This window comes from Alligator mississippiensis, chromosome 5, assembly GCF_030867095.1.
Source record: "Alligator mississippiensis isolate rAllMis1 chromosome 5, rAllMis1, whole genome shotgun sequence".
NCBI lineage: Eukaryota > Metazoa > Chordata > Crocodylia > Alligatoridae > Alligator > Alligator mississippiensis.
The window spans coordinates 185229397-185244324 of NC_081828.1; the positions used below are offsets into that span (position 1 = coordinate 185229397).

The 14928-nt window shown below is 42.6% G+C and overlaps 1 protein-coding gene across 6 annotated transcripts in view; it reads left to right on the top strand.

The window, feature by feature from the left end:
• The window catches only part of MLLT10 (MLLT10 histone lysine methyltransferase DOT1L cofactor), a 250625-nt gene that overhangs the window by 12268 nt on the left and 223429 nt on the right, over positions 1-14928 (top strand). For 4 of the 6 annotated variants that reach the window (XM_059729065.1, XM_059729064.1, XM_019497622.2 and 1 more), the window contains one exon: positions 2808-2887. In XM_059729065.1, the coding sequence (XP_059585048.1) occupies positions 2808-2887 (80 nt within the window). Of the gene's footprint in view, positions 1-2807; positions 2888-14928 lie in introns of those variants that run through there. The other 2 variants (XM_014609021.2, XM_019497635.2) reach the window with 2 other exon arrangements.

Here is a 14928-nt window from a genome sequence, read left to right on the forward strand (position 1 = left end):
AAGGTGGCTGGGCTGATGGCAGGGATTTGTTTTCAGTTTTAGTAAATTGGGTTTAGTGAAAGTGGTATCAGAACATAAGTGTTCACTTTCAGGAGGAGGGTCCAGTTATTTATATCAAAGCTTAAAAATCATACCTGTGTTATCAGCTTCATTAGCGTTGACACCTTTGGGAATACTAGCATTTTGGGGATGGCACTGTGATCAGGGTTATACAATAAAGCATTCAGAATGATGGTAGCAACCAGTTGCAGTGCTTGGAGTCTCGATGCTTCTAATTCCAGTAGAGCTATTGGTATTATCAAACACAAGAAAGCTTGTGTTTATCAAAAATACTCCTAATATAGAAGGTGACTCAAAGTTAGATGCAATTATTTTACCCAAACATACAGATATGCCAGTTCAGCAATATAACCTCATGATGCTATATTTTTCTGAGGTTAAATAGTATTGTTGTGGTTACACAAAAGGAAGAATTATTGATTTGGATGTACTGTATTAAAGCTATGACACTTTGAGTGTATGTTACTGAGACACTGTACAGCTTGGCAGCTGGCATTATAAAACTGGTAGGGGAACTGGTACGTTAGCAGAGGAAGACATTTTGTTGTAACAGACTGTTTTTGTTTTGATAGGTGCTTGTAGATTTCGCATTATTTTTGGGCTGAAATTATTCATACTTATTAGTCTAAGGAAAATATCCTTATTCTGAGAGTTTGGTTAAAATTGTTTGGCTTCTGTCTCTTGGATGCATAATTTTTTTCTTTTAGCTAGTTCAAAAAAAGCTATAAATTTTGCTTCTGATGTAATGCACAGAATATAAGAACTAACAAGTTTAAAGAAACTTTATAGAAATAACAGAGGTGTAAGCATAAGGAAGTCTTGTGCACTGCATAAAAATAACCTTGTAATCTGTGGAAGTAAGAAGTGTGGTGTTAAAAATTCACCTGTATTTTTTAATTTGTAAATGTTCTCTCTCAGAAATATAATGTAAGGTGTGCCATGTTAAGGTTTTGTCTAACTGCTAGATCTCTACCTGAGTTGCCAGACCCTGAATTGCTTCATACCATAAGATGTATTTTTATAGAATCTGTTGCCAGTTTCAAATTGTAAGCACAGCAAGGTAACTTCAGCAGTAAGGTTGTAAACTTTATTGAGTACACCTTTGGGTGACACTGTGTGTTTTTCTTTGCCTGCTTTGGTTGAATTTAGTATAATTAAGTGTGATGTATTTTTTATGGTAATCATACCTTTTTGCATATGCAAACAAAAAAATGACGAGATGGTTCCATTTGTGAATGCTTGAAAAGCACAAGTGACATTTGGAAGGCTGATTCTTTGTTTGGTGAATATGAATAATTACGGGAAATAATTTGTTGGAATTTTTTATGGAGTGGGAACTTGATGCTTTCTATATCATTATATAACTTCCATATTGTAGGGATAGTTCTATAAAACGTTTTCTTTTACATTCAAATATAGTGCTAAAACTGGATAGTGTTTACGAGTTTGTAGTACTCCTTTCTTCCATTTCCTCTTTGCTGTTAACTTATGGAGGGGAGGTGTGTGTGTGTGGGGGGGGGTATGTGGAGTTTTTTCATCACTTAGTTTTATTTGACTACACACTTAGAAATAGAAACAAACTGTCAGTTTTTCTTTGAACAAAGTGCAGAGCTAGGGGGAATGTAAAACTGCATTTGAGATTTGAAATTGACTTTCTACAAGTTACAAATTATTGTGGTTTCCACAGGAACTATTAGGCTACCTTGCCTGTATGAAGACATGAAACCTGTACAAATACTGAAATGTGTATATACCCGAAGTTCAAAAGGGCACAGCTAATGGTGCTATGAGAATCACTACTCAGCCTTTTCTGATCTGTACATTTAAAACACAAACCATAATATTGAATTACTTTATATTACTATCGTGCTCAAAAGTTCTTATTATGGCCCTGCCTTATTGTAAGCTGTATAGAGTTAGGCCACAATTCTACAGGCTAATACAGGCAGTGAGACCTATATATTCACATGGAACCACACTGAAGTCAATAAACCCTGCATGGATATACAGGGGGTCACATGAGCTGATCTTGAAGAGCCAGGATCATGTCCTTCCATCAAGCATTTGTTTGTATGTGTGCACACGCATACAAAAGTTATCTGTAAGCATACCAATAACTGTAAGCCTTGGACTATATTGTAGCAATAAACAACTTGGATCAATTTAGGTTCAGGATGCATTTGCAATTCTGTTTGCATTTTTAGATCAACTTTTTTTTGTATTTAGTCTAACATGAGTAGCTTGTGCTTATTGCAGTATTCCTCAAGTGTAAGGAAATTCAACTGACTGGAATTTTTGTGACAAAACGAAAAATTTCCAATGATGTTCTATTTTCAGTGTGATTTTTTTTTAAATCTTTAAAATACTTATGACAGATGTTTGTTATTGTAAAGCTGTCTTTTATTTGGTTATACTAGTAAATTAAATAGCAAAACAGATTGCACACAAAACATCTGCTATATTTGAACAATTACTGTTTTTTATCAAAATGTAATGTAAACTGTAGTTTGTTTTGCTTAAATATTTTGCATAAATTTAAGGGATGAGTAGGTTGTATTTGATCTCTAGCCTGAGAATAGTTTTGGTACTATTTCAGAAGTAACGTGAATTGCACGTAGAAGTAAACTTACTTCTTTGTAAGATACTTTGGGATTGATTATTGAAAAAATATTGTATCAGAGCTAGATATCGTCATTGTACTGTGGTACCCTTACAGTTGTTGAGATATTTAATCTTTTTCAAAACAGCTTGCTATGGAATTGTGCAAGTACCCACTGGACCTTGGTTTTGCAGGAAGTGTGAGTCTCAGGAAAGAGCAGCCAGAGTGGTAAGTACTTTCTTTGCTTATTAAGTATGTTAGTTTCAGTGTTTATATGGATAATATTTACCCAAGCACCATAGTAATAATACAAAATGGCTGAACATTGTTCATTGAACTTTATAATATAGCTCTTAGTTAATTAGATGCCAAATGGAAATACAGTTCTCTTAAAGATATGATGGCTTCATCCCTGGCATATGTTTTTGGTTTTTATAATTGCATTTCCCCGGTTTCTCTTTGTTATTATGTAAAAGACCCCCACAAATAGAGGAAACCAATTGCTATCAGTTTTGTTAAATGAACACATTGGAACAAATAGTATTATCTTTAATCTTGGTATAGGAATATTTGGGATTGTAAGAACAATTTAACAAAATGTCAGCTAAGAAAGTGAGAAAGCATTTAGTTGCTAGGTCTCCTTTAACTTTGGGATTAACATTTTGCTTGTGTTGATCCTTTAACATATGGAATTAATTTAAAGAGTATTTTATCTCCTCTTCCTTTCCAAATTTACAAGGTAAAACTGAACTCTTCAAATAATCTTCCTGTTAACAGAACAAAAATGCTTCTTTGTTAAGCATACTGCTCAGTCACATGCAACTCTTTACAAATATTTTCTGAAGAAAACTTCTCTATAGTTGAAGTCACACTGCATGCGTGTAGGACATTGTTTTCAATGGAAATGTCTCACTTAGCAGTCATTGTCACATTTTTTTGATAATCTCAGCAGAGGCCATGGGTTGAAGTATCAGGGAGACCGATTCCACTAAGTGGAAAGAAGATTCATTCAGGTCAAAAAAATAAAAGGATATATGATAGAGTAGTTTTGGGGTGTCTACATCTTTACTGGTTTTCTTGTATCATTAAATTGGGATGTCAAAGATGCAGCCCAAAAGGCTCCTGGAAGGGCTGGGAATTTAGGGGTGGGTGAGTGAAGTTGGGAATCTGATGACATTTGAGGCATGGAGCTCTATTGGAGACAAGTTTTGACTGCGTGGGCCAGGATGGAATAGTGTACTAGTGATGGCTGTGATTAATCCCCGCTGCTCACTGAACTGATCATGCTACTTGCCCTAGTGCTGGAGGTGGGTCCAGATCTGCACCAGGGGACCAAATGAGTTTGACATCCTTGTTTTAGATAAGTTGATAGTCTCTGAGACCAAATTTCTCATCTGTCATCACATGGACACAATGTTCACTTAAAGTATTTACTACTATCCTGTTTCTTTGTAGAAGCCAAATACCATAAAATATGGTACTATGAATTCTCAGGGGAGTGAATTTGGCAGAGGACTGTAGGAATCTTGTCTCCTCCCTGTTTTCCTTTCTGCTTCCTCCTAACTTGCTTGTAATACATTTCAGAGTTCTTTAGTAGGTTGCCTTTGCTTTTCCTTTATATAGCAGTTACCTGTCAGTAGGATGGCAAGAGGAACAGCAGAATGAAAATGATGTTATCTTATTTTCATATTGGTGCCATGTTTGGAGAATGACTATTGCTGTTACCAGCTATGCAGTTTTTCTTTGCTGTTCTTGGTAGTGAAGGATGTGGCAAATAGCAAAAAATCCATTTTCTTCCTGTGTCTTTCCCTTGAACAGAGGGCATTTGGCCTAGCAAAAACGTCAGCACTATAAAACTTCCAAAAATCTCATGCTGATTGTGATACACCTGCAGAGTTCAGTGTTGTGTGCAATAGCACACATGAAATCCTACATGGAGAAAAAAAGAAGTGGAAAGAGTGATGTTTTTGAGTGTGAGGGGGAATGTGTCAGTAGGATTTGGAGTTTTATTCCTTAGGCCAGCAAAGACAAGGATGTTACAGGGTACCAAGCTCTGCAATAGAGTGGTGCACTCATGTTTCAGTGATTCCATCTGACTGACTGAAAGAGGAGACTGTCCGATATTTCTTGATTAGAGGTTAAGTGACTATAGTCCCATTTTGGAAACTGAAACTGCATTATAACTTGGTCTTTAAACACAGTACCGGGTGCAAATGGTTGAGTCTACGCACACGTGAGGGTCAAATTTAGTTCTTCTGGCTGCATATTTATCCAGAAATAAAATATGAGTTAAACTGGTTACATTATACTGAGGAAACCTACAATTATTTGTTCCTTGCTGCTTTTCTTTTGAAAAGGACAGATGAGTTTAATAGTACTGAAGTCTAGGCATATGTTTTCCCATTGATGCATGGTTGATTTACATAGTTAACTGCCATAATACTAATGAGGCAAGTAAAATTTGATTTGATGTGAGATTGGATTTCATTGTTGTTGTGTACTAAAGTTTTTTTTTTCTTGCTATAGCACTTGTGAGAAATTAGGTAATTGCTTGGTGTGTGGCGGTAAATATTTCTGGCACTTTGTTCATAATTTTAATATAAATATGCTTTTTAAGGCAAATGAACATAGTTCTTTTCTCTTATTCTCTTTGCATTAGCTGCATAGTCTTGAAATGGGCACCATGACCATGTCCTTGTACATGCAACATTGCACGCCAGTCTTGACTAGGCATCTGGGTCTAGATGCAACTAGTTTAATACACTTGCTCAACATTATCTGAAGTATGAGAAGTCTTGCTTAAGCTCTCTTTATTATTACCAATCATTAAAACTTATCAGATAGCTGAGGAAGAAGCAAGAAAGTGGGTGAAGTTGGTATTATCTGCTTTAGTGTCTTAAGAAGTTTAACATTTATACTACTCTTTGTTAGTTCAGAAATGGTGTTTTCTCTTATTACTGTTACATGTCAGCCTTTTTACTGGATAATACTAGTGCAAGAATAGATTTTATTACTTTATTTTCATTACATATATTAAAGATGAAACTAACGCAACAATACATTTTTGGTATTTCAAACCTTTTAGAACTTGTCCAGGGCTCTAGCCCGTATTTTCTCTTTTTTCCATAATTGGCTTCCTTTCTTTTTGTTTTTTTTAACTGCCTGTAGAAATTCAAATAATTCATTTTTTAGCTTGAAAATTTTCAGTGTAATAACATTTCAGTTATTATAATATGTAAGTTTCCAAACACTTCAGTACATTTTTTAAGTTTTGAAGGGACAATTTATATTAAAAATCGGACACTGGTATCTTAGAACTTACCCACTGTTGTTATAGGATCATAGGAAAGTAGAGCTGGAAGGGACCTCACAAGGTCATCTACTCCATCCTGGTGCTTATGGCAGGAGCATTTCTGACTAAACCATTGCAGCTAAATGTCCGTCCAGTCTGTTCTTGAAAATTTCCAAGGATGAAAATTCCACAGTTTCTCTAGGTAGCCTGTTCCAATGCTTGACTATCCTCATACTCACAAAGTTCCTCCTAATCTTCAACCTAAATTTCCCCTGCTGAAACTTGAGGCCACTGTCCCCTGTGGCCACAGAGGCAGAACCTATAATACTTATAGTATTTTTAGCATGGGTGACTGGTGCCACCTGAGTTGGGGGGGGAGGGGGTGGGGGGGATGTGTCCCCCCAGTGACCAGTCAGCGATGATCGTGGGGGACCCCCCCAATCTTGCCAACTGGGGAGGGTCCCCCTGCGGCCAATTGTGCTGATCGGGAAATGGCTGCAGCACTCCCAGAAGCTCCACTCCCCAGCTGGCACTCGCGGGGGGGGGGGGCACCAGCACTCCTGCCTGCCCGCGCCTGTCACCTAAGCAGGGAGCGTGACCTGTTGGGGGTGGAAAAAGCTTTCAAGCAATAATAAAAGCCATCTTTTTAAAAAATGAGAGAGAAAATATATGACTCTGAAACCACAAGTTGCCCAAGGGTTTCAGCATTTATATCTGAAACTGCTAATTTAAAAAAAAAAAAATTATCTTGAATTGATGCTGTCCTCCTTAAACTTTAGAGCTATATAGATTAATGAAAGCTTCATTTATATGCAGCTAATTACCAATGGAAGGATGTGTTTATAAAACTATATCTAGGCTTGGTGTCTGAAATATCTGCTTTGCCTTTTATAAGGTCCTTTGGATTGAGCATTGCCAAGTTCCTTGCCCACCAGATGTCCACCTTTTTCCTGCAAAATACCCTGCAGGAAACATTTGAGTGGCAGCTGTTCTCTTTGCATAACCCAAGTAGCAGAAAGGGAATAGAGCAGAATAAAGAACCTGTTTCTAACTAGTAGTTATGGCTCCTTAACCTTCTTGCCATTTGACTGCAAAGGATAGAAACTATCTAGAAGGCAATTCACTTTGCATGGTATAGCTGTACACCCTATCACAGTGCCAGACAGTAGTATACTAAGACACACTGTCTCCTAATCTGGAAGTAGCATACCCATTGTGTGTGCAGTGCTTCATGGACACTGGTAACCTCTCTAGTGCTGAATTAAAGCAGTTATGCTACTTCTGGTTTGGAAGGAAACAATTGTCCCCCTTATTGAATGGCATAGATATACACTTAGGGTCAGACTGATTGTCCATGAAAGGCATTAGGCCAGTGTTGGCTAGCATTGCCAAGAATGAAAGATACTTGTATGAATAGGGACCTACCAAATTCACAGTTTTCGCCAAAACTACCAATTTGGTCGGTTTCACTTGAAAAAGTCTGGTCCCTGCAAAAAAGCTGGGAAATAGGTAGGGGAGGAAGAAGGATGAAAATGGAGCTGCAAACAGAGGTGGGAAGCCCAGGTGTCCTAAAGCATGGGGAGGAGGGAGAGGGGAGAAATTTTTGCAGCAGACTGTCCTGCCTTCCCTGTAGATGGACAGATGTCCATCTCTAGGAAGGGGCAGGAGGCCCCCCCCCCCCCATTGCATAGGTGGAGGGAAAAATATTATCGGGGGGGGAGGGCTGAGCACGTGTGTGTGCATGCATGCACATTCCCCCAGCAGGTAAGTCTGTTGTGGGGAAGGGGTATGAGGGGGGGGAGCAGATTGAGGCTCCCATGGTGAGGGAGGGGGTGGGGCAGGGACAGGGGTGAATGGGGTCCTGGGGTGGGTTGTGGGACCATTGGAGCCTGGGTGGCTGGTCCAGGGGTATGGGGAGGCTCCTGCTGCTGTGTGCACCGTGGTGTGCACGTGTCCCCTAGATCTGCACGCAGGGCAAAAGCGGGCTGTCGCTGTGGGCTCAGCTCTGTGCCCTGCTTCACTGTGGCCCTGTCAGTCAGCACGCAGCAGGCACATGGCATTACACTGCTCCCAGGGCAGTGGGACTCAGAGCTGAGCTCGCAGCAGCAGCCTACTTTCACCCTGCATGCAGATCTGAAGGGCACATGCTCCCTGGGCCTCTGCCAGGGTGCACGCATTGGCGGAAGCCTTCCCACGCCCCTGGACCAGCTGCCTGCACTCTGACAGTTCCACAACCCACCCTGGGGCCCCAATCACCTCTGCCCCTGCCTCTGTCCCACTCCTTCCCTCATTATGGGGCCTTGATTGCCCCCACCCCGCCCCATGCTTCTTTAAAACAACAAACTTACCTGCTGTGGTGGGCAGTGCTCTATACACTGCTGCTGCAGCTGCCCAGATTCGGCAGCTGGACTGCCCTGTGGCCCTCTGCGTTTCCACTGCCGCCCTGCATTGTGGGGAGCAGAAGGGAGGAGGCTAAGCACTGTTAACCCCAGCCTTCTGTTGCCTATACCCCCTTGCATGTGATTGGCTAAGGGGCCCCAGAAATCCTGCCCCTCTCTGGAGATTGACAGGAGGGCACCTATCAATCTCTGGGGAGGGATGGAACTTCCTGGGCCCCTTTGCCAATTAGAGATGAGGGGGTAGGGTATGGGGCAACTGTGGTATGCCATGAAAGTGGTGCTCAATACTGTGCCAGGACCGCAAAATCCAGAGGCAGCCTCTATGAATTAGTTAGGTCCCTGTGTATGAATGTGTCTGTAACTGTCTTACAGTTTTACATCCCCGGCTGATGACTTAACTTAGGCAGTGTAATAAGGGCTCTGCATAGCAAAATAAGGGGTTTATGCTGTTTCTTGATGATTTTCCTTTGGGCTGCTGCTGCATTTGTTTCTAATTGCATGCTTTAAAGGTAAGCATTTTTCAAGCATGTCTGTGGCTCTCAGAGCCTTCAAACTCCTTGGACCCCCATTTACAAAATCTGAGTTCTTCCTTTGATAAAGTATCAGTAACTTTTCTCAGTCTTTTGTCTACTTTAGATCATTCCCATCTGTTCATCTCAATGCACATGTAAATTATTAGCAATAGGGTAATAATGTTACACTAAACATGAACAACTCAAATTATAAAGCATGGAATAAAAACTTCAATGTCATCACTAAAATACTACCTCCTCAAAAATCAGTGAAGTTTCCAGTCATCTCAGAAAAACTCTGAGTAATTGGGTAGGCTATAGTGCACTAGTGTGGCTAAATGCTCTGACCTTTGGTTATAAGATGGATAGGATTCATACCTGTAGGAGCTTAATAAACATAAACCAACATTTTTGCATTGAACATGGAAACTTTTTGAAAGCTCACGTAGTTATGGAGCACAAGTGGAATATGTTATTTGAGAGGCTTACCTTTAAGTAAACTTACTGGATAGGATGTTTCAAATAATCTTAAAGCAGGGGCAAGCAAAGTCTGGCCTGTAGGCCAGATCTGGCCAGCAGTGGACTCCATTTCCTAGCAGCCCCTGCCCGCATGGCTAGGCCAAGTCTCCATGGAGACCGCAGGCGCAGCTGCACTTTGATAGCCCAAGGTTGCGGTTATTATGGAGACTGGCCCCAATGGCACTGGCAGGGTACACAGCAGGGCAGTGGCCTTCTTTGGAGCTGCTGGGATCTTGCAGCAGGGGCAGCTTGTTCTGGGGCTAGGGCAGAACCATGATCTGCAGCTTGGCAGGCTGCACATCATGGCTTTGCCCCGGCTCCTTGCAGCAGTGCCAGCCTGGTCTGGAGCAGGTGTAGAGCCGTGATCTGCAGCCCGCACATCTCTGCTTGGAGCATGCAGGCTGCAGATTGTGTCTCTGCCCTGGCCCTGACCAAGTTGCCCCTAATGTGTGCCCTGCCAGCGTGACTGGGGCCAGTCTCCATAGCAACCCCAGCTTTGCGCTGTGGCTGGGGTCTCCATGAAGCCTGGCTCCAGCCATGTGAGTAGGAGCTGCTGGGAAGTGGAGCCTGGCTCCTGGCTGGATCTGCCTTTTTGCCCACCCCTATCTGAAAGTGTAGTCCCACATTGAAAGTCCCAGCAATAATCCAGTTGCAAAGAGACAAAAGCCTCTGGCTGTTTGAATATCTAGAAAAAGCTGGAGAATCCAACTGCACATCCAAACTGCACAGTTGCTTCTTTTTTGTGTTTAAAAGAGAGCGAGAGAGAGATGTTTTCCAAGCAGCTGATGCTCTTTAATCTTTTTGGTCAGTTCTCTTAATCTTCGATTGCATATAGGAGGTAGATCTCATTCAGCATTTTCCCCTCAAATTTCAATAAAGTATTTATCATTCAGATTCCTGAAACATCTAGCATGACTTCCAAAGCCCAGTCTTACTTAGTTTAGCAATGTATTTCCCCAGTGAACTTGCAACAATGTTGCTCTGATTCTGTGAATGAGATATGGGTGTTCTGTAGAACCTTTTTTCTCTAATTACCTTATATACATACCGATTAAGGGATGTGACAAAATAGCATCCTCCAATATCATATGTTTTGGATACTTGGAGAAGAAAAAGAAAGGAGTACTCGCACACAGACGAGCCTGTTCTTGCCAGGTTCTATAAATATGTCATTACAATCAAATGGATGATGGATTTAATAGAATCTGCCTTTTTTCTTGATCTTTGTCTGCTGTCAGCCAAAGATTCTTGGCAAAGGAAACCAGATGCAGTCTGTCACATACTCCCAAGTAAAAAAAACAAGTTGATTACCTGACGTATTGTAGTTTTCTTTTAAAAGTTAGTTGCCAGCTAAAGACATCTCAATCACTTTTAACCAGGAAAAGGGGAGTACAGATGGAATGGTTGTTCACAAGTTTGTCAGTGTCAAGAGGATTATTTGAACTTGATGCTGAAAGTAGATTCTTGAGAGTTGTCAGCATTTTTTTTTTTGCCCTAGTCAAGATTCCAGCAATCCCCTTGGTAGCTGTACTCTATTTATTAGTAATGTTACCCAGTGGTGATCCCAGGGAGGGTTTCCTTAGTAACTAAAGACCTTTCTGGCTCCTGATGATTTTTCACTGTTGTTCTTTAGGTCCTGGCATATCCTTTCTGACTCATAGAGGACTGGAATCTTGTGGTGTTTCTAGCTCACTGCTTGCAGACATCGTAACTGGAGCACTATATGGTCATCTAGCCCTTTGCACACCATTCCTCATTTTAAAAGTTTGTATAGACAAACGCTACTATTTATGGGGCTGTTTGGCAGAAGTGGAATATGGTCATTGTGAGGATTTTTGAAAGTTACCTTAAAATTTGAGTGCTGTAGCAGGAAGAGTTGGGAGTTATTCTGTGTGAGAGGCTGCCATATTTCCTACAAGTGGTGTAACCAATGAAGTGTAGGGTTAAGCAGATTAGATAGTAATCTTTTTTCACTGGGGCCTCCTTAAGAGGCAGCAATTTGAATTGAATAAATCCCATTCATCCGAGTGAGCAAATGAGGAACAATATTTTGAGGATCTGTGGTTGCAGTATCTGTCAGGGGGCAGGAGTTCAGGAATAAGGATGGAACAGACCAGTATGAAAGGAGGGAAAAGGAGACTTAAAGGTGCAAATATCTGGGGTTTGGGAGGAAGGTTAAGGTGAAAGCACAGTAGAATAGTTTCAAAACTTAAGTGGCATATAGATGCTCTCTGCTGTTCAGGGTCTTATCATTCCAATGTCCGTTAGGCATCTCAGGGTAAGTTTCTCTACCAAGACCACAAACTCTGGAAATTTCTCCCAAAATATTTGAATGTGCATATACAGCACTGTTGTTAGACCTGTTGTGCTACCTGCCTATGGACTCTTGGGCTCAGTCTTTTTAACCATTGGTGCTAAACCTTTTGGCCCTGCAGTCCAAATGAGTGGGGTAGGGCTGGTCGATGGGCCAGATTGAGCCCTGGGGCACAGAACTAGCTCCTCTTTACCCTGAGTACCAGGATTGGGTGCCAGCACTGCCCCATCCTGCTCCAGCAGGTCAGGATGGGGTCCTGGGGGTTGTTGCCACCCCTTTCCAGCCCAGCCTGACTACAAGGTTGTCCTTTAACCCCTGTTCTGCTGGCTGTCCATGCTGGGATTGATCCCTGGTGGCCTGGAACTCCTCCTCCTCCTTCCCCCCAGCTTGCCAGGATTGGGTCCTGGGGGTCTGGTGCTACCACCTCCTAGCCCCCCAGTGTGCTGGGGTTGGGCCCTGGTTCCTGGTGCCAGCCCCGCCAAGCCCCTGAATGCCAGGTTTGGGCCCTGGGATCTGGTGTACCTGGTCTGCCTAGCCCTGTGCTCTAGGATCAGGTGACTGATCCAGGCCTCAGGGCCTGGGGTTCTGTTAACAGGGTGCCATCCCCAGGTGTGGCCGTAAGTCTCTGGAGGCTCACAAAATTCCCTTTTTGCCCTGCTCACTCTGGAAACAGTCTTTCCTTCACTTGCCTGCTACGTCTTGATGCTCTTTATGGTTATAAAAGGGAAGCTGCCCCAGGGCTTCCCAGATCTGGTCTTGCTCTAAGGAACACCTGGTGGTTGTAGTCCTTTGCCTTAAGGGCTTAATTGCATGGCTCCATACCTCCTCTCCACCATGCTCTATGCTTCACAAATTTTGAGTTACCTATTGGGTGGGACACTTGTCCCTTTGTTTCTAGGCCACTCCAGACCTTCCTTCCTTTGTTGGGGTTTTAGCCTTCCTGGCTTCTGCCTCTCTACTCTGGCTGGTCCTGCAGCCCAGGCCCACTGTTCTAAGCCTGGCTTCTGGGTCCCAGCCCCCACTTTGCCTTGAACTTGCCCTCAGCAGAGCCCAAGGCAGTCATGTGCCCCTAAGGCACTAATGGGATTTCTGAACCACCCCTCTAGTCCCAAACCTAAGCCACTAGTCTTAACACAAAAATGAAGGCCACTTGCGTGCTTAACAAGTGTCTCTTTCTCTCTAGGTAGCTCTTTCTTGTTCCCAGGCCTGCAGAGCTGCTTTCTTCCAGCCTTCTTTTCAGATTCGGGGGCCCTGCCGTGCTGTCAGGAGCTCTGCACTCTGTGACACTGGGGGCTGGCCTCCTTGACTGGCCAGATCCCAGGGCTTATCTAGCTCTGGCCTGACCCCTCTTCTGGTCATGTGAGGCCCCAGTGAGCTGACCTGACTTCAAGGCTGTCCTTTAACCCCTGTTCTGCTGGCTGCCCATGCTGTAAAGACTCCAGCCTTAAAGGGGCCGCACCACTCTCCAGTACCATAGAGTCATTGATTGTAAGGGTCTGGGAAGGGACCTTGGGGGATCATTGGGTCCAGCCCTCTGCACCAGGGAGGAAAGAAAAGTGGGGTCAGGTGACCCCAACAAGGTGACCATCCAGTCTCCTCTTGAAGATTTTCAGGGTAGATAACTGTACCACTTCTGGAGGGAGCTTATTCCACAGTCTGGACACAAATTGTAAAGAAGTTTTTTCTAATGTTGAGCCTGAGATGATCTTCCAGGAGTTTGTTTTCTTTACTCCTGGTTTTTTCCAAGGGTGCCCTGGTGAACAGCTAACAGGGTCAGGGTTCCCTGTGGGTTCACAAATTTGGCAGTAGGGGAGCAGTGCCATCTCTCTCCTGCTACCAAATTTCTGGACCTCTGGGGAGCCCTGTGGGCCAGATGACCCGGTGTCATGGGCTGGATCTGGCCTACAGGCTGGGGCTTGAGCACCCCTCTGTTTACCTGTTGGCATTATTAAAATAAACTTATTTGTTGCTTGCTTCCTTGCACTCTGCAAACCACTGGTTTCTGATGGGTCAGTTTTGGAAATTTGACTTCTCATACGTGCACTCGTGTATAACCAATGGACGGCATTGAAACCAGCAACAAAGCAGCCCCAGTTGCTACAAAAGAGTTATGTGTCCTCAAAGAAGTTATATGTTAGCAGAAGTAGCTGCATCTGGTCTGTAAATACTGTTTTCTTCTGTTAATAAGTGTGGGAAGTAGGTGGTAAGGCTAAAATGAGTGGAATGTTGTGGCAGTAGCTTCTGCTGTGCAAAGGGTTACCTACAGAGGTGAAACCGATTAAAAAAAGACAGTAAAATAGAGTGGTATGCTGAACAAGGGATGGAACTAAGATTTAAAGAGAAGAAGGAAAGGCAAGCTTAGAGAAAAGAGTGTGGAGAAGAAGGCTGTAATATTGTTCTTGTTTAGATAGTTGAGAAATTTAAGAAATTTAAAAAATCCTTCTAAATTTTACTAGCCCTCCCAACCCAATATATGAGAGGCATTGAAAAGTTCTTCAGTAGATCAGAATATTAACTTTCTGATCAACGGCCTCTCTCTTGGCCTTTTTTTTTTTTAATTCAGTCTTGAGAATCCAGTTTTGAGAATGTGTTAAAACAGATTTTGGAAGCACCTTTTGAATTACTGTACATTTAGAATACCATTGTTTGGTAACTAATTGAGAAGTCAGGTACAGTAAAGGCTCTGTTGTCCGGCATCCCCCAGGAATGGGGTATGCCAGTTAATCAAATATGCTGGTTAATCAAATGTGGAGCGGGGGCCCTGTGCAGGCTGCTTTGCCCTGCACAGGCTACTTTGCCCTTTGCTGTGGGCCGAAGAAGTGAAGAAGACGAACTCGGCCCGTGGTGGCAGAACTGGAAGTGGGACTTCTGGTTTCGCTTTTGCTGCATCCCTTGGGTGCCAGTTAGTGGAGCTTTCCGGTTGATAAAGTGCCGGATAACACAGCTTTTGCTGTAATATAGTATCCAGTCTTTTTGGGAGCATGTTTTGCTATCTTAGGTTAAGTTTTAGAAAGTAGTGGGATTACTCCCTCCCTAAAACCAACATGAGGGTATTTGGTGTTGAACAACTAATCCAGTCTCTTATTTACCCAAGTATTAAGAATTACAGAGCACTATGTTCTATGTCGCAATTTTTCTTCAGGACAATGTGAGGAAAGGATAGGTGAGGTAGTATCAGGCTTTAAGAACCAAACCATTGTTACATAACTTTGTTTAGCAATCCACATATTTAA